Raw genomic sequence first — 23,241 nt, 5'->3', positions numbered from 1 at the left:
AGATGAATGTAATCAAGCTGCAAAAGTACGTCACCCTGCTCTTACCATGGGCCACGGGCAAAAGGAAAAAAAAACAAGACAAGGAAAATAAAATAAAACAAAGACACGCACTCGTCGCCTTCCATTGCGGATGGCGGGGTAGTAGAGTAGAGGGACGTGACCTGGCTAACCGCGCACCGTGAGCAGAAAGTACCCTCAATTCCAGCAGGCCGAGATCTTTGGCCTGCAAGACGCCTTCCGCAAGCTCGATGTCGACGACAAGGGCTATCTGGACGAGAGTACCGTCATCAAGGCCGCTCAGCAGTCGGAGCATCAGCCGTACGATGTCGTGCGACAGGCCCTGAAGGAAGTCGAGCTCGATAGCTCACGGCGCGTCGAGCTGGACGACTATGTGGATGTAGGTTGGGATTTCTATTTGACTCTGGCTGGCTGGCTGGCTGCTACTCGGCAAATAGGCAAAGGGAAACTGGAAGCTGACACAGCCGCAGCTCATCTCCAAATTGCGCGACTCCTCACCCGCCCAGCAGCGCATGTCCACCGGTCCAACCCGTCCACGCGCTGGCACCGGCCCCAGAGGCAGTGTCCCCTCGAACCCTGGGCACGCTTCCAAGGGCAGCATTGGCGGCGGTGGAGGCGGAGGTCGTATCCAGGTCCAAGGCTCTTCAGCAAACGTCACCCACACCATCAACGAGGACGAGCGCACCGAGTTCACCCGCCACATCAATGCCGTTCTCGCCGGCGACCCGGATATTGGCGACCGCCTACCCTTCCCAACGGATACGTTTGAAATGTTCGATGCCTGCAAGGATGGCCTGGTGCTGTCCAAGCTCATCAACGACAGCGTGCCGGATACCATTGACGAGCGTGTGCTGAACAAGCCGGGCAAGAAGATCAAGTCGCTCAACAACTTCCACTTCACCGAGAATAACAACATTGTCATCGAGTCCGCCAAGGGTATTGGATGTTCCGTCGTCAACATTGGCAGTGGAGACATTATCGAGGTCCGCGAGCATTTGATTCTGGGTCTGATATGGCAGATTATCCGGAGAGGTCTGCTTGGCAAGATTGACATCAAGCTGCATCCTGAGCTGTACAGACTGCTGGAAGACGATGAGACTCTCGAGCAGTTCCTGCGTCTGCCCCCGGAGCAGATTCTTCTGAGGTGGTTCAACTACCACTTGAAGAACGCCAAGTGGAACAGAACGTGAGTGCATGGTTTTGTTCTTTGGTTCGGGTTACACTAACAATGAATTCCAGCGTCACCAACTTCTCCACCGATGTCAAAGATGGCGAGAACTATACTGTCTTGCTCAGCCAACTAGCACCCGAAATCTGCTCACGCTCTCCACTACAGCAGACCGACCTGCTCCAGCGCGCCGAAAGTGTCCTTCAAAACGCCGATGCCCTTGGCTGCCGCAAGTTCCTGACACCGAGCTCCCTCGTAGCGGGAAACCCCAAGCTTAACCTCGCCTTTGTCGCCAACCTGTTCAATACGCACCCCTGCCTCGACCCGATTACCGAAGAAGAAAAGGCGGAGATTGACGATTTCGACGCGACAGGCGAACGCGAAGCCCGTGTCTTTACCCTGTGGCTTAATTCTCTTGACGTGAAACCGGTGGTTCAATCGTTTTACGAAGACCTCAAGGACGGCACCGTCATTCTGCAGGCCTACGACAAGGTGATTCCCGGCAGCGTAAACTGGAGACATGTCAACAAGCCCCGCGAAGGCCAGGAGCTCATGCGCTTCAAGGCGCTCGAGAACACGAATTACGCGGTGGAACTAGGCAAACAGGTGCAGTTTAGTCTGCCCGGTATCCAGGGCGCGGACATTACAGACGGCCAGCGCACGCTCACCCTCGGCCTCGTGTGGCAACTGATGCGCAAGGACATTGTCTCGACGCTCAACGGGCTGGCCCAACGGCTAGGCAAGCAGGAAATCGCCGACGCGGATATGATCAAATGGGCCAACGACATGGCCCGCAAGGCGGGCAAATCCTCCCAAGTCCGCTCCTTCAAGGACTCGTCCCTCGCCAATGCCGTCTTCCTGCTCGATGTCCTGGCCGGCATGAAGCCGGCGTACGTCGACTACGATCTCGTGGCGCCCGGCCGCAACGACGAGGAATGCTATCAGAATGCGAAGCTGGCGATTAGCATTGCGCGCAAGATGGGGGCGACGATTTGGCTGGTGCCAGAGGATATTGTGGCGGTGCAGAGTCGGTTGATTACGACGTTTATTGGCAGTCTGATGAGTACGGCGGAGAAGATGGGGGCGCAGTGATTGGTGATGAGGGATGTTTATGATGAATGTGGATGTGGATGTGAAGATGGATATGAAGAAAAATGATGTATGGCAAGCAATGGCATGAAAATACTTTTTTTTTTGTTTTATTCTTGCCTTTTTTCTCTCTCCTTCTGGCTCTCAATATGGATGATTGGAATGACAATGATGGTGTCCTCTATCCTCCAACCCCCCCCTCCCCCACAAACGCCAAATCCACAACCCCCCCAGCCGGCGGCGTAAACTGCCTCAACCGCACCCCACCCTGCGCCAGCACCTGCGCCGTCTGCTCATCCACCGAATACCCATGATGATAAACGACCTCGCCGATACCCACCTGCACAATCTTCACACTGCACGTCAGACACGGACACGTGTTGCAGTAGAGAATGGCGTTTGCGGCGATGCGGTCGCGCCCGGCTTCTAGGAGCGCGTTTTCTTCGGCGTGCAGGCAGAGGCAGGTGGAGAGGGTGTGGGGGCCTGGGGTGGCGGTGTTGCAGCGGGGGCCTGGTGGGGGTGGGTTAGATTGGGTTGGGTTGGGTTGGGGGTTGTGGGAGAAAAGGGGTGGTGGGGAGACGTACAGCCGCCTTGATTGCAGTTTGTCATGCCGCGTGGTGTTCCATTGTAACCCGTGCTAATCACGCGTTTCTCACGCACAATACAGCACCCCACACGGCGCTTCATACAGTTACTACGATGCGCGGCCAAATCGGCAAGCTGCATGAAATACTGATCCCAACTGGGTCTCAACCGAGCCTCGTGCGTGAGATCGAGGGCGCGCAGGGCGTTGCGAAGGGATGGCAGATCCGGGGTGGAATTCACGAGTTTGAGGTGGGCGCGTTGGAAGAGGGCGCCGCGGCCTGTGCCGGGTGCGAAGAGGTGGGTGTCGTTGCTGGTGACGAAGGTTTCGAGGGATGGGGCGGGGAGGTGTTGGTGTGTGTGTTTGGCTTTGAGGCGGTGGAAGCGCAGGGTTAGGGGGGCGTCGACGCTGATGAGGAGGAAGAAGGGGCGGCGGAGGAGGAGGTCGACGGTTTTGTCGTCCCATATGTCCGTTGTCACCCACCGGTCTCGCCATCGGAGTGTGACGAAGTCGACGAGGGCGTCTACATTTGGGAAGATGTGTTGTTGTTGGCTGTGGTCGTTATCTGGAGGATTCGGCTCTGGAGACGGCACGTGTGTGCTTGAAGCTGAGGTTTCGAGCTCAGGAGTCGCGGCGGTGCGGGCGAGGTGGATGCGTGTGAAGTTGTGCTCGTCGACGAGATACTCGGCTATTGAGGACTTGCCGGCGCAGATTCCTGGGTATGGGTGTTAGTGACCCGTGGGGGCATGTTAGGGACGGTGCTTGCCTCCGCACAATCCAATGAGCATGATGTTACCAGAGTCCTCTGTGCCCAAAGTCACAGTAGGACCCTTTTGCTCGGTGTTGTGTGGAGGTGAAAGCAAAAGGGCTGCGGGAGTGTCCGTCGTCCCCGCCCCCCCCCTGTCGTGCTCGGCTCGGTTAGGCTAGGCGTAGCTGCAGGAACGCGTCCTAGCGCTCGCCTGCCCCGCCTGACCCATGACATGGACGATGGACGGCGCGGGGCAGAACTTGATCGATATGCTCGCAAAGTCGCCTCGTGCAAGCCACCTACCTTCTTCCCACGAGACATTCACCCCATGATGCTCGGGCCTGCCTGATTTCCATTCACGTGCTTGATAATACCTACCCATGACCGTCGCCCTTTTTGTCCCTTTCATCACCTATACTTCTCCCACTTCTGTCTTGTTGGCTTCCACATCATTACAGTGCCAATAGCACACACACACGAAAAGATAACCCCCGTACCCAGCCATCCATTCATCCCAATATGACGGCCCTGCGGTTTGCACCCTGGCAGAGCGACGTCGATGTACAGTTCTACGCAGCGCTTGCACACATCAAGATTAATCATGACAAACTCGACGACTCCGCGCGTAAGGTGCTCGGATTGTACGAGGTGCGCTCGGGCGACCACTCCTCGCGCTCCATGCGCGTCCAGATACATCCCAATGCGCTCACTTCGGACGAGTAGGCTTGAAGAAACACCTCAACGGCTGGCATCTTGGCTGACTGGATCTAGGACGCCGCCAAACTTTTGCCGCGCCGAGGGTATCATCAAGAACTGCAATACCATAGAAGACTACAAGAACCTCGACCGCACCGCAATCCTCGAACGTTGCGCTCAAACAGTAGGCTGCTATGCCCGAGTCCCCCTCCTACCCTGCTAAGTCCTGTAGATATGGGATGCGATCCACGACGGTTCCATCTACGAATGCCCCTCCCTCCTGTCCTCCTTCACCGCCATCATCTTCGCCAACCTCAAAAAGTACAAGTTTACGTACCACTTTGGTTTCCCCGCTATACAGTCAGACCCGCCGTGGAAGCAAATAGGGCCGGCAAGCAGACTCCATGCCAGAGAGACGACCTATCTCGTCGACGCAGTGCAGACGTGGCGCTATAGCTCAGATGTGCGCCAGAGAGGCTTCTTTTTGGCCAAGCGCATCCGAGGTGGTACCGAAGCGGGTGAGAGATCAAGAACACCAGTCAGTCCTCTTGAAGAGTTTGGATACACATGGGTCATTGGCACGCTCGAGGCGTATGAAAAGGGCTTCTTCCATGGTATCGACGAGGCGGATCGTCTAATCTGCTTTGCAGACCCCTCCACCTACGAAGAGAACCCAGGATGGCCACTGCGGAATCTGCTCATACTCATGAGGCATCGATGGCGCCTGAACAGGGCCCAGATTTTGTGTTATCGCGATACACACTTGCGGCGCGACCAACCCAACTCTTTGATCTTGCAACTCGAGTCTGAAGGTGTGGATCTAGAGCCTGTATCACTGGAGAGTTCGCATTCCTCGTTGCAAGCACCAAAGTTGCCAAAGGTCACGGGATGGGAGCGCACAGAAGCCGGAAAGCTGTCATCACGAAACGTTGACCTCTCCGAGTACATGGACGAACGAAAGCTGGCAGATCAGGCTGTGGACTTGAATCTCAAGCTGATTAAATGGCGTATCGCACCCACGATAGATCTGGATGTCATCAAGAATGCAAAGTGTCTGTTACTCGGTGCAGGTACCTTGGGAACCTATGTATCAAGAACACTCATGGGCTGGGGCGTGCGAAAGATCACCTTTGTCGACAACGCCACTGTTAGTTTCTCGAATCCCGTACGGCAGCCACTATTCAATTTTGAGGACTGTCTCAACGGCGGAGCCAAGAAGGCAGAGAGAGCGGCAAAGGCATTGACGGAGATATATCCTGGTGTAGATGCAACTGGCCATGTCATGGAGGTGCCCATGCTCGGTCATCCCATGACCGACGCCGCAAAGACAAAGGCCGACTTCACCAAGCTACAGCAACTCATTCACGAACACGACGTCATTTTTCTCCTCATGGACACGCGAGAGAGCAGATGGCTGCCCACAGTCATGGGCAAAGCAGCCGGGAAAATCGTACTCAACGCCGCCCTGGGCTTTGACACGTACGTCGTCATGCGCCACGGTCTAAAGGCCACACAGCAAGGCGACATAGAACTAGGCTGCTATTTCTGCAACGACGTCGTCGCCCCCGCAGACGTAAGTTCCCCGCCCTTCCTCACCTTGTACTAAGAACGCCAAACCTAATCACCCACAAACCAAACCAGTCCCTCAGCAACGCAACCCTCGACCAACAATGCACCGTCACCCGCCCAGGCATCGCCCCATTAGCCTCCTCCCTCCTAGTCGAACTCCTCATCTCCATCCTCCAACACCCCTCCCGCGCCCGCGCCCCTCCCCCTCAACCTCCTTCCCCCCAACCTAAACCCTCCCACCCCTCCCTCCCCCCACCCTTTTCCCACCCCCTCGGCACAATCCCCCATACTATCCGCGGCTACCTCTCCTCCTTTTCCACCCTGCAAGTTCAGGGCCCGCCCTACGATTGCTGCTCTGCCTGCAGCGATAAGGTGGTTGCTGCGTATGAAGAGGATCCCTGGGCGTTTTTGACGAGGGCGTTGGGGGAGAGGGGGTGGGTGGAGGAGATGAGTGGGTTGGCGGAGGTGCAGAGGCGGGCGGATGAGGTGGGGGAGGAGGGGGGGTTGGAGTGGGATAGTGAGGAGGGGGGGTTGGAGGAGGAGGGGGAGTTGTTGTAGGGGTCAGGGTGTTTGTGGTGGGGTGGGAGATTGGATAGGATGGCTTTTGTATAAATCAAGAGCAGAGTGTTGGTTTTTACATGTGCTTTCACTTGGCTTTGATGACCATTTTTCCATCGAGGGTTGAAAATGGTGGTGTATCCATCATGTGTATTCATTTCAAACCCGGCGGTTGCGAGGCCGACTGATTACATTTGGTTTTTCCATAGGTATATTACACAACCATGCCCTTGCGACAGCCTGTGCTTCACCTCCCCCACCTCTCACCTCTCACCTCCACCTCCACACGCAGCATGCTCATTCCAACAACGAGGCCTGATTTGTGTACAGCACATCCACCACATTGCTCAGCTTCTCAATCGTCTCGAGGGCGGCATCATAGCCCTGATCGCGCTCCGACTCATCATAAACAATCAGACAGCCGGCGCCCTGGTCAAGCACGCCAATAATGACCTTGTCAAGGATCATCTGAGAGAGTTTGCGCTCGACCTGCGCGGTATCGAGGCCGACCATTTTAGCGACGTGGGCGATTTCGACTCTGCTAAAGGGCTCGATGACCTTGATGAGGTTCTGCTCGAGCATGTTGTCGTACAGGCGGCGGAGGTGGCTGGTGATGAAGCGGTCGCTGCCGAGTTGTTGGCGGTACTGCGTCAGTGCGGCTTCGTATTCTTCGAGGCTGCGGTTGGTGTGGGCCCGGGCCACGGCTTTCATGGCTTCCAGCCGCTTGCCCGCGTACTTGATGGCGTGCTTGGATGTCATGAGCGAGGAGACGTCGTCGCCGAGGTTGAGCATGATTTTGCAGAGGAGCATGTATTGGAGGGCCGAGGTGGCTTTTTGTTCTTCGTCCTGCGAGTGGTAGCCCTCCATGGCTTCGATGAAGTAGGAAAAGGCCGTGTTGAAGTCGCCGTCTTCGGCGTGGAGCATGCCGCTCTGCATGTCCAGGCCGGCTTGCAGGAGGGGTGGTGTGTAGACGGATGCGGCCGATGTTCGTGCAGAGGTGAGGGCGGCGCGGCCCTTTGGTATGTTGCCTAATGCGTGGTAGACTCTTGATTCCAGCAGCTGCACCTCGACCAGGACCAACTTGTCATCCAGGCGCTTGAGTTCCTTGAGCAAGCTGTTGATCAGGGCCAGAGCCTCGTAGTACGACTGCTTTTGCATGTACAGCGAGACCAGGCGGGTCTCGAGATTTTGCCGCAGGAAGCCTCTCCGCTCCGAGACGGCCCACTCTATGCATGACTTTGTGACGGCGATCTGGACGTCGACGGTGTTGGGGATGGGTGTAAAGAAGTCGAGCAATTGTCGGACTGCAGGTCGTTTAGTTTCTTGCTACTCAGAGGCGCCGTTGTTCTTGTTGACTTACCTAGCTTCGATGTCTTTGCCTTTGCAAACGATGACAGAACTGACCGCGCCTGCTTCACCAACTCAGCCAGAGCATCCACCCTCTTTTGGTCGCGGTACAGTTCGCCCAGGCCAACCAAAGCGCTCTCGTAGTTCTTGATGGCCGTCTCATTGGTGCCGGGGTCTGTCGACAGCACCTCTTTGTACATGTGCTCGGCCTGGGTGGCATCCGACTTGACCAGCGCCTGCGCCTCTGCTATCCGCTTACTCGTGTCCTCGACAGCCATGATGTGGGTTGGGAGCAATAGGCGAGCTGCTTGGCTGAGGTCGTTTGTGGCAGTGTGGCCGTGTATGAATTTTGGGTCTGGCTGTATGATGGAAGGTGGGGGTTGATTATCGGTGATGCTGGTACAATTACGCTGGACAGAGGCTACAAGCTGCTCGATGCGCGCAATCGCCCAAAGAAGGCGGCCACAGGGTAAGTTGCAACGGTCGTCGGCAAAACATGACGCCGATTGGCCGAATCAACACCTCTTTCCACCTAGTCCCGTTACGGGTCCCTAGCAACGCAAACAGGGTACATAGTAACTCATGCACTCGGGTACTTTGAGTATCATGTGATCTGCCACTGTTGCATCCTGGCTATTTTGATGGCACAGGACAAGTAACGTGATCCTCAAACTAGCCGAGACAAGTAGTAGTAGTGCGAGGTACTGCATGGCAAAGTTGGGACCTTGAGCGGGAAAAGACACAAGCTGCAAGCAAGAAGATGGGTTCATCCGACCATCTGCTCTAGTTACCTGCATTGCCTTCATCTCTACATCTCCACATCTCCGCAATCTCCACATCTCTTTGCTATGAACGCTTTTGTGAACGCGTTTGTGAACGCGTTTGTGAAAGGCTCCTGTGAAAGGCTCCTGTTGGCGCCGAGTTGCATGGAAACGTGATGGCGGTGTTGCTGCCGTGGGGACGGCTGAGTTGGCAGGCGCGCCCTTTCGTCATTGATTGGCCCGAGCGCCCATGTAAACAATAATAATACAGAAGCACCATGAGCTTGAGCCTTCAACTATCAACAACCAGCCAGCCGCCCTGCACTTGCCCTCCTTCCCATCTTCAAGACACCCCCCTCTCCCCCGCTTCCCACTCACGATATCACGAACCCTTATACCCCCCGTGCGCTGGGTCGCTGAAGCGGTTTTGCAATTGATTCATTTCTCCATTGAATACAGAAAAAGAAACCCACGCGCCATCTGTTGGCTCGTCCTCGCTGTACATTCCACAATTACCACTTTGGGTTGACCATCTACCAGACGAGACACCATGACTTCTTCAGACAGGGAAGACTCGCGCGACAGGGAGCTTGTCAGGCACTCACAATCGTTCGGTGACAGAATGATTCCCATGTATGTTTTTCAGCCTGCTTTTGCATGTAAACAAACTTGGCTACAGCTCGACTAACATTGCCCTCCAGGTGGGACAGTGCTGATCCCGACCGAGCTCCACCACCACTACCTTTGAATCCTGGGTCGCCAAACCTCACAACTCGTCCGGGAGCTTCAGCCGCCATTATGCAGGCCGCCAAAGCGCTCGAGGAGAGGGCGCGGGAGAGTGCGCCCGCAAGCTCGTACACCACCAATCCTATGCCACTTCCACTTGCATCCAAGTCGCCCGAGCGGTCACTCGTAAAGGGCACAGCACACAAGCGCATGCAGTCGTTACAGCCCGGCAGCGTTCGCGATCTTCGCAGCTATCTCGACACACATCGGTCGCCTGAGCGATCTCCCGAACGACCAACGGAGCGGCCGAAGAGCAGATCCAACCATTTCTCGCGTGACATGGACAAGGACTACTTTGGCAGAGACTTTGATCTGAGTCCATCGCGACATGGTGCGCCGCAAGGTACATCTACGCCTACACCGCCTCCACGGTTCGAGATCAAAGAGACACCGGCGCTGAGGCCCAGTCATCGAGCAATTCTCGGCGAGAACACGCCTCCTTCAGCAACTATGCAGGCTCTGCAGAACATGTCCATTCCCGCGCACATGCTCGACCCACCGCTTTCAAACATCACCAACTCGGCGACGAAGTCACCACCAGCGCCGGCACAAGGACCTGCTGCGCCGCCGCCACCACAGGGTCTCGACTCCATTGCTAGTCAGCTCGTCAGCATCAACAACATCGTCTCAAGTCTTCAAAAAGATATGTCTCAGCTCAGTCGGCGCAGCAAAGACAATGCTACCGACCTCATCAGTCTCAAGGAAGCCACCAACACACGAGACGAGGACATTCGGAAATCACTCAAGGATCTCCTCACAACCATGTCACAGAAACAACAAGCCATGGCAGCAGCGGCGGCGGCACACACCGAGCAACCTCGCTCGAGCAGCCTCAACCTCCAAGATCCCCACATGACACCTACGAAGCAATTCACCTTTCCACGAATGTCCTCACCTAGTGGTTGGGACGAGCGGATAGGCAGCCCCAATCCTTACTCGGTGGAGGGTGCTGCGAGTGTCGCGATGCTGGAGAAGATCATCCGTGAGATGGTCACAAAGGATGGCCAGGAACGTCTCATCAACAACCTCCAGACTCTAGTCGACAAGGCCACCGGCGAGACGGCCAAGAAGGTGACAGAGTTGGTGGAGTTTGTCAAGCAAGGTTCTGCCGTTAATGGACTCAAGTCTGATGCTGCACCCGGATCTGTCTCCTTCCAGCCTTCGCCAGGATCGGGAGCTCTGACGCGAACCATGTCCGAAGGATACTCGCTACGCGACGCCTCCGAGGCCAGCAAGCCTTTTGCTAGCCCGAAGGCGGCTGACTTTGTGAGTGAGGAGATGCTCAAGTTCTTGCGCAAGATCAAGGATAGTGTTGCGGAGTCGGGTTGCGTCACAATGGCTACCAAAACACTGGTTCAAGATCTACGGGGTGAGGTGCTCGGCATGGGTCGAGAACTTGCTCGCAAGGTCGAAGAGGCAGAGCAGACTAGGTCGATCGAGGGTGGCGGCAACTCAAACCACGCCACTCAGGAGATCAACAGCATTGTTCAGGAAGGTCTCGCAAGCCTCAAGGAACACATGGACAAGGTCATGCGAGAGAGGCGCCGGCAATCCGTCTCCTCCAATGTCACGCGTAACACAGTCGATAGCAATGAGGTATACGATGTCGTCAAGCACGCCCTTGCAGAGCGAGGCTTGGATAACTACTCTGCGCCAGGTGCAGCACTCGACAAGGAGGCTATTGTCAGCGCGGTCCGCGAAGCGTACGACAGCGTCGAAATGAAGCCAAATGTCGAAATACAACAATTTGGTCTGGAACGAGAAGAGATTCTCCAGTGCCTACGTGAGGGCCTCCAAGACTACAACGGATCCGGTGCCGTTACCAAGGAGCAGATTGAGGAAATCATCCACAATTCCCTAGAACAGATGCGTCTTCCAGCTCCTGTGAATGAAGCGCAAGAAGTTCGAGAGGAGATTCTGGAAGCTGTTCGTGAGTGCTTGGAGGATATGAAGCCTTCTTTTGCTGCCCAGCAATCTTCCTCGGAACCGTTGACGAAGGAGGTTGTCCTTGCTGTTATTATGCAAGCACTAGAAGAACACCAGCCCCCGCCCCAGGAGATCGATATTCCCTCGGAGCCCATCTATGAAGCGATCAAAGCTGCCATTGATACGTCCAGGCCCGAGATCGAGGCTCAAAACCAAGCTGTCATGCAACGATTACAGACTTTGGTGGACGAGATGCATTCCGAGTTCAAAACATATGCATCTGCCAGCGGAAATGACACTGAAAAGGTCCTCGGCGCGCTTCGTGACGGTCTAGACGGGCTACGTGCGGACATCAAGGGTACTGCACTTACGACCACCCGGGACATACCAGAGAATGAAGAGATTGTCGAGAGCATGCGTGTAGAGCTCGAAAAACTACGACAAGATGTCCAAGCTTACGTTGCCGAAGGACCTCGCGGAGATCATGTCTGGAAACGTGATGACATGGTATCTTACATCAAGTCAGAGTTTGAGCAACTTCACAAAACAGTGACCACGCAATTCGGCTCTGCTGGAAAGGGTAACGAGGAGATTCTCGCAGCGCTGAATGCTGGATTCGAAGAGATGAAGTCGCAGGTCGCCATCAGGGAAGAAGAGGATCCAGAGTCCAGCGATGACATCAATGAGGCCATGAAGCACGAATTCGATCAGCTTAAGGAGGTTCTTCTGGGCGACACATCGAGCAACAAGAATGACATCCTGGAGAAGTTGCAGGCAGGTTTCGAGGATCTTCAGGCTGCGCTCGGCGAGAAGCAAACTTCGGCTACATCAAATGACGAAATGATTGCTTCCCTGAAAGAAGAATTCGAGCATCTCCGCGAAACTCTGGGTGCTTCACTCATCAACTCTGGCAGTGCCGACAAGGACGACATGCTCGACGCAGTTCGGGAGCTCATCGAGGGGTTGCGTTCCACTCAAGAAACCACCTCCAAGGAAAGCATTGCTATGCTGCAAGGCGACTTGCAGAGCCTAAAGGACTCATTGTGCAACGCACTCGTACCAGCTAGTGACAATGACAACAAGGTCACTCTCGAGGCTATCAAGGTAGTGCTCGAGGAAATCAAGTCTGGTGGTGTGAATGCAGAGCTCCTGGAAGCATTACATGGCGAGTTGGAGCAACTACGCCAATCTGACATAATCACCCGCCAGCATTCCCGTGCTGATACGGAGGAAGTCTTGGAAGCTCTACGTCTCGGACTTGACGATCTTCGTTCGCATCTGGAAAAGAAGATCGATGGTCCTGAACGCCAAATGTCTGCTGGCGGTGAGATTATTGATGCCATGAATGATGGACTCGACAGCCTGCGCGAAGATGTCGGGAAGCTTGCCGAAAAGCCCGTGGACATGACTGTATCTTATGAGATTCTCGACACTTTGAAGGACGGTTTGGCCAGTCTGCGAGAAGACATCAACAGCCTCAAGGCTGTGAGACATGACAATCCTGTGGAAGAAAACGCCGAGGAGAATGTCATCCCAGCCGGTAATGAGGTGATGCGTGTCGAAGATCTCGACAACGTTCAGGCCGCTGTAAGTCACGAGATTGTCGAAGATGGATCGCAGCCACAAGATCTCGAGAGGGTGGAGCCAGGTCATGACCATGGCCTCGAGAGGATGGAACTCATCCTATCTCAAATCCAAGGAAAGGTGGATGCTATGGATGCCAATTTCCAGAATGCAGTACCAGCCGCCCCAGCATCTGAGCGTGGCGTCGAGTTCACCATCCCTGAAGGTTTGGTCAAGAAAGAGGACCTCTCCGCAATCGAAGAACTTCTCAAGGATGTCCAGGCTGCCGTACTTCTCATGCAGGATCGCGAAACAGCCCCTCCTGATCTCGAAGGTTTTGCCACAAAGGAGGACACTGACGCTATCGAGAATCTTCTTGCAAACACCAAGGCAAAGATTGAAGAGATTGTGCTTCCCGACCCTGCGACTGCCGTCACCAAGGAGCACCTTGAGGACGTCGAACTTGTTGTGCGTACCACATCTGAAGCGCTTGAAACCCTTGCAAAGAAGATTGAAGACGAAGGTGCCACCAAGGCCGATGTGACTGTGGTGCAGGTCATTGCGGACGACATCAAGGTAGCGCTCGACGAAATGAAAGCTGCTGCCGCAGCACCCGAGGACGAAGAAAACCGCAAGGCCACCAAGGCTGACATTGATGCCGTTACGCTTCTCGTTGATGATTTGAAAGTTAAGTTGGATGATTTGAAGATCCCAGATCCAGAAGAGCTTCCATCTAAAGCTGAAGTCGAGCAGCTGACAGGGTTGATCCATGATTTCCGTGAGAGCCATGACAAGCTACGTGATACCTACGAAGAGGACATCATGAAGACGGCAAAGAACTTTGACGATCGCCGCCTAGAAGCTGAAGCTGTCGTTGAGAACATTACCGGTGTCAAGGTTGCGCTCGACGAGATGAGGGAGGAGATCCGAACAACTCTCATCGAAGGCGGGCCCCTTGAGAGCTTGAAGACCTCCTTTACAACTCTTGAGGAGACCATTGGAGCTAACAATGTCACCCCCGGTGTGAAAGAACTGATGGAGACGGTTGCCAGGGAATTTGAGCGCGCTCATGGATCGATCGAAGGACTACAAAACGACCATTCTGAGAAGTCGGCTCTCCACCTTGAGAAACACGATGAAGTCAAGGATGCCATTATTGCTGGATTTACCGAGAGCCTAGAAGACAAGTTCAATGTGCTCATGGCCAAGTACGATGATGCACAGCTACTGGCTGATGAGCAAGCAAGGGTCATGAAGGAGAAGGGGGAAGCTCAAGAGAAGATTCTGGAGGAGACCAAGGCCATGGCTGACGAGTTGCGCTTGACCATCGACACGCTCGGGGCTTCCATCACTGGAATGAACTCTCAGATCGAAGAAGCAACCACCAAAATGACAACAGACTCCACAAACGCCATCGGCAAGATTGATGAGACTATGGCCAAGTTCGAAGAGCAGAAGCTCGAGGACAAGGCTGAGCATTCGCACACTCGCGATGAGATCAAGAATGTGGAGACCATCTTCAACAACCTTCAGGATAACATCACAGAGTACCATCCCAAGTTTATGGTTGCACTCCGTGAGATCGAAGCTCTCGTCAAGGCTCACTATGAGCATGCACAAAAGGCAAAGGAAGAGGCTGACGAGCATGCCCGTGCTTGGAATGAGGAAAACAAGGCCCGGTCTGAGGAGCTCCAAACGCACTTTGCCAATCTACCCAAGCTTCTACCTGCCCCTGTAGTAGAGCCTGAGAAGTACGACGATGCTCCAGTTCAGGAAAAACTCGACAAGCTTCTTGCCATTGAGCCCCCGAATACGTACAATGATACTGCTGTCCAGGAAAAGCTTGACAAGCTTCTTGCTATCGAACCACCAAACGCATACGACGATGCTGGTATTCAACAGAAGCTTGACAAGCTGCTCGGCCATGCTGACGAAGCTGGCAAAGCAGCTGGCAACCTTGAGAAGCTCGATGAAATTCACAACCAGGTCAAGGTCACTGCATCGGAACTGAGCGACTTCATTGCGAAACAAATGCAGTCCATCACTGACGGCAATGAGGCAAAGGAACGTGAGGCAGAAGAACTTGCACTTCTCATCGAACGTCGCACAACTCAGAAGGAACAGCTCGAGATTGACCTGGAAGCTCTCCGTGCTGAAAAAGCTACCCAGAAGGAGCTTCTCCAGGCAGATATTCAGGAACTAAAGGCCGAAAAGGAGCGTGTTGTTCAGGAACTCAAGCGAGAAAAGGAGATTGTCATGGCCGAGCTAAAGGAAGAGAAGGAGCGCACCATGAATGAGCTCAAGGATGAGAAAGATCAGCTTCTGGCCATTGTCGCTTCTCTCCAAGTCGAACGAGAGAATCTTGCCAACCAGAAAGTCAGACTGACTGGTGAGGTTTCTTCCCTCTCCACCGCGCTCGAGATTCGCCGCGAGGAGCTGCACTTTATGGACGCCAAGGCAGACGCCCTGGAGCGCCGCATCCTGAATGGCATCATGGACCACTCTCGTGCTCTCATGATGGGCAAGGGTGGCTCCAAGAGCCCTACCAAGATGAAGAAGCGTGTTTCTATGGATGTCGCCGGCGAGGACTCCAAGCTCATGCCCCCGCCCAGTACTGCGGCAAACGGCCTTTCATTTGCGTTGAAGCCTCGTCCTGCCATCCGTCGTAATGTGCAGACTACCAACCCTGCGCAGCGACGCATTCTTTCGCTCAGTCAGATTAGCGGTAATGCACCCACCAGCATGCCACCGTTCCCATCTGCTGGCGTCCAAAACACCACTAGCGGAGGCCTGAAGCGTGCACACTCGGTTAAGACGCCGAACTATGGACGCAAAGGCTCATGGGGGGGAAGACCTAGCGCTGGCGACGCGAACAAGGAGAACGGGGTATTGAAGGAAGAGGAGGGAGGTCCCAACCGGGCTCTCGCACTCGCTGACCAGCCCATTATTGAGGAGGATCAGATGAGCCAGACGGGTACAGAGCGTCGCTACAGTGTCGAGAGCCGGTCTTACGCAGACAGCTACGCTGAGGGAGAGACGCCTGGGTATGATGGTCGCTCGAGCTACGGTGGAGCAGGAAGCGATTACACCTATGCTTCTGGCTCGTCGTACATGACCGGCAGTGACATTGACCACGATCGCCGGACCTCGTATGGCTCGCGCTCGGCTCGGTCTGCCCCTCACGGCGAAGACATCGACGAGGACTCTGAGCACTCGGACCCCGAAGAAGAGGAACAGACTGCCACTCTCAATCCATCGGAGATGACGGCCACAACGGAAGGCGAGGGCAGTGAAGTCTCCCTCCCAACTCACTCGGAAATCGATCGGGCCGTCGAGGCGGTCAAGCACGAACTCAAGGGCAACTATGCTCCTCCAAGTGACTCTGGTGTCGGAACGGATTTGCAAACTGCGACGTTTGGCGACGAGTCGTCGTTGGTAGACACGGATTATTTCCGCAGGCAGGCGGAGGAGGAGAGCACGGTTGATTGAAGAGGTTTGGGTGGGGGGATTAATGGTATGAGATGAGGACACGAGCCAAATTTTCCTTTTTCTTTTTCTTTTTTCTTTTGAATCGTTTGCAATGAGTATAAGCGCATGAGCGCATGGAATCGTCTGGCGTGTCTGTCGTCACATCTCAGATGTTGGCATCTCCAGGGCGTTTGTTTGACTGGGATGGTGTTTTGTATTTTTTGTGCTTTTGGATTATTGTTACGTGTTTGTGTGGAGGGATTGGGGTTTTTTGTATGATTATTGAGTGCTACGATCGGTTTGAATGGAAGGATGATGAGTTTGAGATTTGGTAATTTGGTTCACTTGCTTGCTTGCTTGTTTGCTTGGATTGTGTGCTGTGGTGTCGTGATGTTTTGATGTCATGTGATGTATGTCCGTTGATGTATTGATGTTATCATATCAATACTACGCATGGCTCTTACATGCAGTTCGACTAGCTGGTTCTCCATGTCATTCAAAATTTTATTTTGCGCTAGACTTGCTGGGTTGAGGGAGGCATAATATTAAATGTTCTCGCTTGTTTTTCTTGGGTTTGGGATTGGGATTGGGATTGGGATTGTCTAGGGGGCAGGGCGGGGGGCAGGTGGGTTAGAATAGGTACGTGTTGTTGTTGTACGTGATTATCCTCTTACTATGCGTTGTCTCTTGGGGCTTTTCGGAGGGACAAGGGAGGGGGGATATTTTGGGGGTTGGGTTTAGGTTGTATATTTGATGATATATCTTCTACAGCATATATTTCAAGTTCGAGGTCCCAGGCAAGCAAAGCATAGTTCATGTACTATGTATGTGTCTACAGTAGTTAGGGACAGTTGCAATATCTGCTCGAGCCTGGGATAGGTATGTTAGATAGATGTGTAGTGTGACTGTTTATTATTTTTCATGGGCGGGGAGGGGGGAGGGGAGTTGGGTTAGGATAGCACTGGGCTAGAAATTCTTGCTACGTTTGTTGTAAGGGTCCGTCTACCCAGCAGCCAGCATACAAATACGCTCTTGTCTTGGCATAGTAGCGTGGGATATAGAAGACGACGTGGGGAATGTAGCGCAAGTGCCAAGGCTCTGTTTGCCGTGTGGTTGAAGTGTGGTATGTGGATGGGTCTTTGAGGGTAGAGTGGTGGGACTTGCTTGATGGGTAATGGGATTTGTGGAGTGGCGATGTGGAGGTTTGTTTAAAGCAGGGAAGGAGAGGGGGAATCTTGTTGAGGAGGTGTAGTGTTGCAAAAGGGTTTGAGTCGGTTTATTGTAATGATGGCAATATTACACAGGGGGTGCAAGACGGTCGTGTCAGGTTGTAAGCTCAGCCACGGTGATGCGTGGCGATTGAATGACTGGGAAGAGGGATCATCAGAGAGGCGGGTGGAAGATAGTCTTGAATTTGGGCAATTAATACTACGGCGTCATGTGCAACTCCCTCGCTCGCTCGTGTCATCATGGCTCAGAGGCTGGACACGGAATAGCAAGCGAGGGAGTTGGTCAATCTTCGCAATCCGAGTGGGAACCTCATTCATACATGTCGAATGAGAGCCCAAAGTAGACGGCGTGTTCGACTCATGGATACAGAAGAGCGGCTGCCTGTGGTAGTCTCTCATACTCTCACAAACTTGGTGTGTGAGCCAGTCGCAACAATGGGTCCTGGCTTGCCATCCACGACCTTCCAGATAGTCGCTGTAGTAAAGGCTAGTGATCCCCCAACCTTGCTAGTCCTGCCCTCAATCTCAATCTCCTCGCCATCCTTGGCTGAACTCTGGTAGGAGATGTGAATGTCTGTCGAGACGCCAGTCTTGGTGGACCGGTTGTCCCAAGCGGCGATCACGAGGCCCCCAATCCAATCAACAAGCGTGGCGGATACAGAGCCATGGATACCGCCATGGGCGTTGACATGGTTAGAGGTCAATAGCAGTCGAGCGCGAACGACGCCTTTGGATGCATGGGTCAGCTTGATATCGTTGAGCAGAAACTGATAGATTGGGCTGTGCGGCTTTCGACCCTCCCAGAACTTCTGGACATGTGCGAGGATCTCAGGGTCATTTGCTGGTTCGGAAGCAGACATTGTTTCTCACGGTCGTGGTGGGCGGGCTTGATTGAGCAGTGTTGAAAGGACGTTGAAACTCGACGGTCAGCTTGGAGAGAAAGGAAAACCCCAGACGGCGTCGGCGGTATGTTTGGCCGAAAGCGCGTTGATGACAACGGCGGCAGCTATGAAACGACAGTAAGTCAGCGGCAGCGGTTGGGGGACGCCCACAATCGCCTCTCCTGTCTCCCGTATTACTGCCAGTAACCAACATTCACCCTTGACCTCCAAACATTCACCAAGGCCACCGTCGACCCCAATGTGCGCGCGCGTACATGCACGATGAGCGACTCCGAGGTAGCCTCTCCGCGCCGCCCATGCGAACCGATCGGGGAGAGACAACATGACTCGCCGCCAACAAAGACATCGAGCGATGCAGAGACCAAACCTGCAAACAATGGGCCTGCGGTAGACATCAAGGCCCTCACGGATCACACTCTCCACTTCTTGGCGACGGCAAGCAATGAAACGCTCGGGGCCTGCCTTGTGGGACTGGGCGCCGGAACGTATCTAATATTAGGCCGCGTAGGGCTGGTCTTGATCGGGGTCGTGGGCGGCGTCGTCCTTCATGCCACCTGGGATTCCGAAGCCCTCTCGCATCATGGCGCCAGCAAGGAGACGCAGTGCAAGAGCGCGGAAACTCGGCGGCGTGAGCTCGGCGTGGACATTGCGCACAGAGTGCTGGACTGGCGGAGTCAACATGGGCAAGGGAAAAGGGGCAGCCGCAAGCATGGTGATATTGACGACGACGACGGTGATGATGATGCATCCAATCTCAGCCTGAAGCTGTACTCTGGCACCAAGCTGGATTACTCCGACTTCAAACCAGAGACGGCCGCAGCTCTCACCGAGCTGACAGACGCTGTCATCCGGGACTATGTCAAGTATGTCCTCGATACACTGTCCATACGACGTCTTCTGTCTAATACAAATACAGATGGTGGTACTCGCCTGTACTCCCTGCCGAAGAGACTTTTCCTGATTCCTGCCGTCAAGTCTTCATTGCCTTTATGCTATCTGTCTCGTCCCATCTCTCCCGAAAGCGACCTGCTGATAATTTTGTCGACTTTGTCACACGCTCCTCCTCCTTTATGATTATATTATTGCAGGAGGTTTCTGTTGCCATACAGAATTCGCCGGGTGACGTGCCAGGCGAAGCTGTGGACATATATCTAAAGATGAAGAGGAATAGCACACTCGCCAGCATCCTAGACCACGACTACCAGATCAAGCAATTCAGTATTGCTGCCGAAGACATTCTTCAGAACTATCTGGAGCCAAAGACGTATAATTGCATGCCTGCACGCATCTTCTTGCATCAGATTTTGGCCAAGGTTATATTAGAGATGGTTGTTGTGACTTGCTCGAAACCCGAGTGGATCAACGGATGGATCATACATCTCTTGGAAGACGGAGAACCCGAGCTCCTGCATGCCATCGACGCAGGTGTCGAGAAATCAGCCGAGCAGTTGCAAAATGTCAAAGACACTGTTGCGAGAGAAGAGAGGGCAGCCGGCGGAGATCTCACAGCTTCAGCTCGGAGAGAGCACAAGCGTGTTGTCAGTAAAGCACAAGAGGCCATGGATGACGCTATGCGAGAAGCCCAGCGGCTGAGCCAGATGATTGCCGAGGAGGACGCGAAACGCCTCAAGGAGCAATATAGGGAAAGCGCATCAACATCTACCTTGAACGATGATCACTCAGAAAGTACAACACAAGGTATCGTTACCCCAACATCTTCACAAAGCGAAACACCTGCGGACGAGTCCTTGGATCTGAATATATCGGGACTCTCGACGCGTTCCTTGTCGCAACCGGCACTTGCAACACCCCCACCTGCACCCGCACCCACGCTCGCACCCGAAGAACAACCAAAGCAAGAAGCCAAGAAAGCTTTTACAAGCTTCGATCAATTGGTGCCACACAGTCCGCCCACAGCGTTGTCGGACAATCCGCCTCCTGTAGAGAGGCCACCCCCCTTGACCCTGTACAATAGCACCATGTCCATCTTCGATGACAGTGTGCCAGGAGAAAAGGGTACCATAAAGAATAAGCCGACTGCAGAATATCTTATTCAAATCGAGCCAAAATCGCATCATCACACGGGATGGATGACTGCGCGTAAATATGGGGAGTTTGAGACTCTTCACGAAGTCATGCGCCGCATAGCTGCCATCACGGGCACTACTGGTTTCGTGGAAGCTCATGCTACCTTGCCAGCCTGGAAAGGACATACCAAAGCATCTTTACGAGGAGAGCTTGAACGCTATCTCAATGATGCGGTCAAGTACAAACCACTTGCCGAAAGCGAGGGCATGAAGCGCTTCCTGGATAAGGAGCTCGGTTCTGGCAAGTCTTCTAGTGGTGGGTTCCCTGGCATGGGATGGGCCGGTCAAACCTTTGATACTGTGGGCAAAGGAATGCTAGACGTCATCTCAAAGGCCCCAAAAGAAGTCGCAGGAGGCGGTAAGGCTTTCTTTGGCGGTGTGACTGGCGTTTTAGGCAGTGTGACCACACCTCTGGGGAAAAAACGAGAATCTGTCAACAATGCCACTAGCAGTAGTACACCAACATCTGAGAGTGCAACTCCAGCTCCTAAGCGTCCTTCGGTGTCTACTGCACCCGCACAAACACGACATACCCGAGCCGAGTCGACAATTTCTGAACTGCCAACCCATATCCGATCAGAAAGCACATTGTCTCTGGTGTCCAAACGGACCTCGATGGAATCAGTGCGTGATGCACATTCCCCTGTCATCGACCAACAACCTCAGCGCGAAGCCCCAATGGAGCGTCGACCCTCGTATAATCCCGACGGTGATGGCAAACGTTCGGGAATGTCCTCGACTTATGCGTCCCGTAGCAACAGCCGAGCACCAAGCATGAGGGAAAAGATGGAAGAACTGAGTCCTGTCATGGGTGGAGATCAGATCCTCAACCTTCCTCCTATACCCAGCGAAATCTCCGACGACTACGCTGCATCACGCTCACAAGCCGATCAATCATCGGATCTGAAGCCACTCCCAACACCCACGGCTCTGAAATCTCAACCAACATCCGATCCAGCCACAACACCCTTGCCCACCCGCTCTCACACAGCAGAGCCCACACCCTCTTCTCCCTCCAAACCCCCCTCCTCCACCAGATCCTCCCCCAGAAAAACCCGCCTTTCATCCCAACAAGCCCAGACTCCCCTCTCAGAACCCGAAACCACCGTCCTAGTCGAACTCTTCTTCGCCGTCATCAACGAACTCTACACCCTCTCCTCCGCCTGGACCCTCCGCCGCACCCTCCTCAACGCCGCAAAAACCTATCTCCTACGGCCCGGCAACCCCCAACTCTCCTCCATCACCTCGCTACTGCAAACCACCATTCTAGACAACAACACAAGCGATGCCGGCCTCGCGTACCATATCCGCAAGATTCGGGCCAGTGGCTTGCCCACGGCCGAGGAGCTGGCGAGTGCGCCGGTGAGCGAGTTGAGCGACGAGGAAAAGGAGAGGCTCAGGGAGCGGGCGAGGCGGCTGTTGGTGGAGAAGGGGATGCCGCAGGCGTTGACGAGTGTCATGGGTCAGGCGGCGAGTGGCGAGGCATTGGGCAAGGTGTTTGATGTGTTGCAGGAGCCTAGGGTGGCGAGGGGGGTCATGTTTGGGTTGGTTTTGCAGGGCTTGAGGGCGCTTACGCAGTAGTAGGGGTGTATGGCGTGTAATGGCTGGGGGCGTGTGTAGGTGGTTGTGAGGTATGATTCATTCAGCACGGCAGTCGCTTTGTTCTTTCTTGAACTTTCAAAATCTTTGATGAGCTTGCTGGAGCGGCATAATAAGTATGAAGGATAATGAGTACAGGCGTTGGCTCTGGATCTTGTCTTTGGAGAGTTTTTTTTTCATGTTGAGCGTAGATTCAGTGCGATATTGTAATTCATTGAGCCTTTTCGGACATCCACTGTCATCTTGGTCGGGTGATGTAAAGTGCAAGTTGTCGAGTATGACGAAGTACATGGCAGATGCACATATTCATAAAGTGCACGCACCGCACCCCTTGACAAATTTCAATTTCAACACCAAAAACCCCCCTCTAAAAAAGAGCACCACTACGCCATCGCCAGTCCCCGTCGCCAAATGTCCACAGTCACAACAACGACAACCCCACTCCCAAACCACCTCTCACAACTCCACTAAACTCCCTCCCCAGCCCCTCCAGCACCACGATATCTCACACCCGCCGATCGCTCCCACGCTCAAGCATTCCAACCTCATGTCTTCCACTCCTTATTTCGACACCCCTTCCCCCTCATTAAAGCAGTCGGAGAAGTCCTTGCTATGCTTGTTGCTCGCATGGTCGCCCAGCATCTTGCGGCTCGTGGTGCCTTGGAAGGTTTGGAAGCAGGTTTTGCATTTGATAGTTTGGGCCGCTGCGTTCTAGGGAGTTGTCGGAAGAGGGGTGGTTAGTTTGGGGTGCCGCGGGTGTTGTGGGGGGAGAGAGAAGGGGGCAGGGGACGTACGGCTTTGAGTTGGGATTTTGCTTCTTTGGGGCCCGAGTCGCCTTTGCGGTCGCGCTTTTGCTGGGCTCTGTTGGGGTGCGTGGGTTAGCGTGTCTGCTATGGCATGGCAATACTGTAGGGACCCGTTGTCCTGGGAGGAGGTGGGAAAGCAGGGAGCGGGGGATGGGGAGGGCAACTGCAACCTACTTTGCTCCGTTACCCATTTTTGCAGGTAAAATGTGGTGTGTATTGGCGGTCAAGTTTGGTGTGCTAGTCCGTAAGCCGGATTTTTATGTTTATTGGCGTGACTTGAAGCCTTCAAAGTGTGAGAGATTGAAGTGATTTGTAGCTCCGTCAGTTCCTTCGTCGTG

General features: G+C 54.1%; 8 protein-coding genes across 8 annotated transcripts; 5 read left to right on the top strand and 3 right to left on the bottom strand.

Moving 5' to 3' along the window:
- Nucleotides 1-2: 2 nt before the first annotated feature.
- On the top strand, nucleotides 3-2,278 carry SAC6 (Fimbrin, actin-bundling protein; the record flags this gene model as incomplete). Its single annotated transcript, XM_066097387.1, has 4 exons — nucleotides 3-25; nucleotides 187-397; nucleotides 489-1,204; nucleotides 1,258-2,278. 4 exons carry the CDS (start codon nucleotides 3-5, stop codon nucleotides 2,276-2,278), a joined length of 1,971 nt encoding a protein of 656 aa, XP_065952864.1.
- Nucleotides 2,279-2,456: 178 nt separating this feature from the next.
- Nucleotides 2,457-3,646, bottom strand: IAQ61_006989 (uncharacterized protein; the record flags this gene model as incomplete). The annotated part of the gene is made up of 3 exons (XM_066097386.1): nucleotides 2,457-2,785; nucleotides 2,860-3,573; nucleotides 3,625-3,646. 3 exons carry the CDS (start codon nucleotides 3,644-3,646, stop codon nucleotides 2,457-2,459), a joined length of 1,065 nt encoding a protein of 354 aa, XP_065952863.1.
- Nucleotides 3,647-3,741: 95 nt separating this feature from the next.
- On the top strand, nucleotides 3,742-5,908 carry ATG7 (Autophagy protein 7; the record flags this gene model as incomplete). Its single annotated transcript, XM_003845831.2, has 3 exons — nucleotides 3,742-4,325; nucleotides 4,378-4,486; nucleotides 4,535-5,908. Exons 1-3 carry the CDS (start codon nucleotides 4,126-4,128, stop codon nucleotides 5,906-5,908), a joined length of 1,683 nt encoding a protein of 560 aa, XP_003845879.2. The 5' UTR covers nucleotides 3,742-4,125.
- Nucleotides 5,909-6,477: 569 nt separating this feature from the next.
- On the bottom strand, nucleotides 6,478-8,273 carry IAQ61_006987 (uncharacterized protein; the record flags this gene model as incomplete). The annotated part of the gene is made up of 2 exons (XM_003845830.2): nucleotides 6,478-7,733; nucleotides 7,790-8,273. Coding segments are annotated over 2 exons (1,491 nt in total), but the record flags the coding sequence as incomplete, so codon positions are not given.
- Nucleotides 8,274-8,846: 573 nt separating this feature from the next.
- Nucleotides 8,847-16,595, top strand: IAQ61_006986 (uncharacterized protein). The gene is made up of 2 exons (XM_003845829.2): nucleotides 8,847-9,170; nucleotides 9,239-16,595. Exons 1-2 carry the CDS (start codon nucleotides 9,088-9,090, stop codon nucleotides 16,299-16,301), a joined length of 7,146 nt encoding a protein of 2,381 aa, XP_003845877.2. The 5' UTR covers nucleotides 8,847-9,087; the 3' UTR covers nucleotides 16,302-16,595.
- A 1,309-nt stretch (nucleotides 16,596-17,904) lies between these two features.
- On the bottom strand, nucleotides 17,905-18,369 carry IAQ61_006985 (uncharacterized protein; the record flags this gene model as incomplete). Its single annotated transcript, XM_003845828.1, has 1 exon — nucleotides 17,905-18,369. The coding sequence occupies one exon, from the start codon at nucleotides 18,367-18,369 to the stop codon at nucleotides 17,905-17,907; it is 465 nt and encodes a 154-aa protein (XP_003845876.1).
- A 303-nt stretch (nucleotides 18,370-18,672) lies between these two features.
- IAQ61_006984 (uncharacterized protein) lies at nucleotides 18,673-22,079 on the top strand (the record flags this gene model as incomplete). Its single annotated transcript, XM_003845827.2, has 2 exons — nucleotides 18,673-19,274; nucleotides 19,328-22,079. The coding sequence occupies 2 exons, from the start codon at nucleotides 18,673-18,675 to the stop codon at nucleotides 22,077-22,079; spliced, it is 3,354 nt and encodes a 1,117-aa protein (XP_003845875.2).
- A 136-nt stretch (nucleotides 22,080-22,215) lies between these two features.
- IAQ61_006983 (uncharacterized protein) lies at nucleotides 22,216-22,812 on the top strand (the record flags this gene model as incomplete). The annotated part of the gene is made up of 1 exon (XM_066097385.1): nucleotides 22,216-22,812. The coding sequence occupies one exon, from the start codon at nucleotides 22,216-22,218 to the stop codon at nucleotides 22,810-22,812; it is 597 nt and encodes a 198-aa protein (XP_065952862.1).
- Between the last annotated feature and the right edge of the window lie 429 nt (nucleotides 22,813-23,241).

The sequence above is a fragment of the Plenodomus lingam genome (assembly GCF_022343315.1).
Source record: "Plenodomus lingam strain CAN1 chromosome Unknown contig_26, whole genome shotgun sequence".
Classification (NCBI taxonomy): domain Eukaryota; kingdom Fungi; phylum Ascomycota; class Dothideomycetes; order Pleosporales; family Leptosphaeriaceae; genus Plenodomus; species Plenodomus lingam.
Note: the sequence above shows the minus strand (reverse complement) of the source record. Positions and strands in the feature narration are given on the sequence as shown.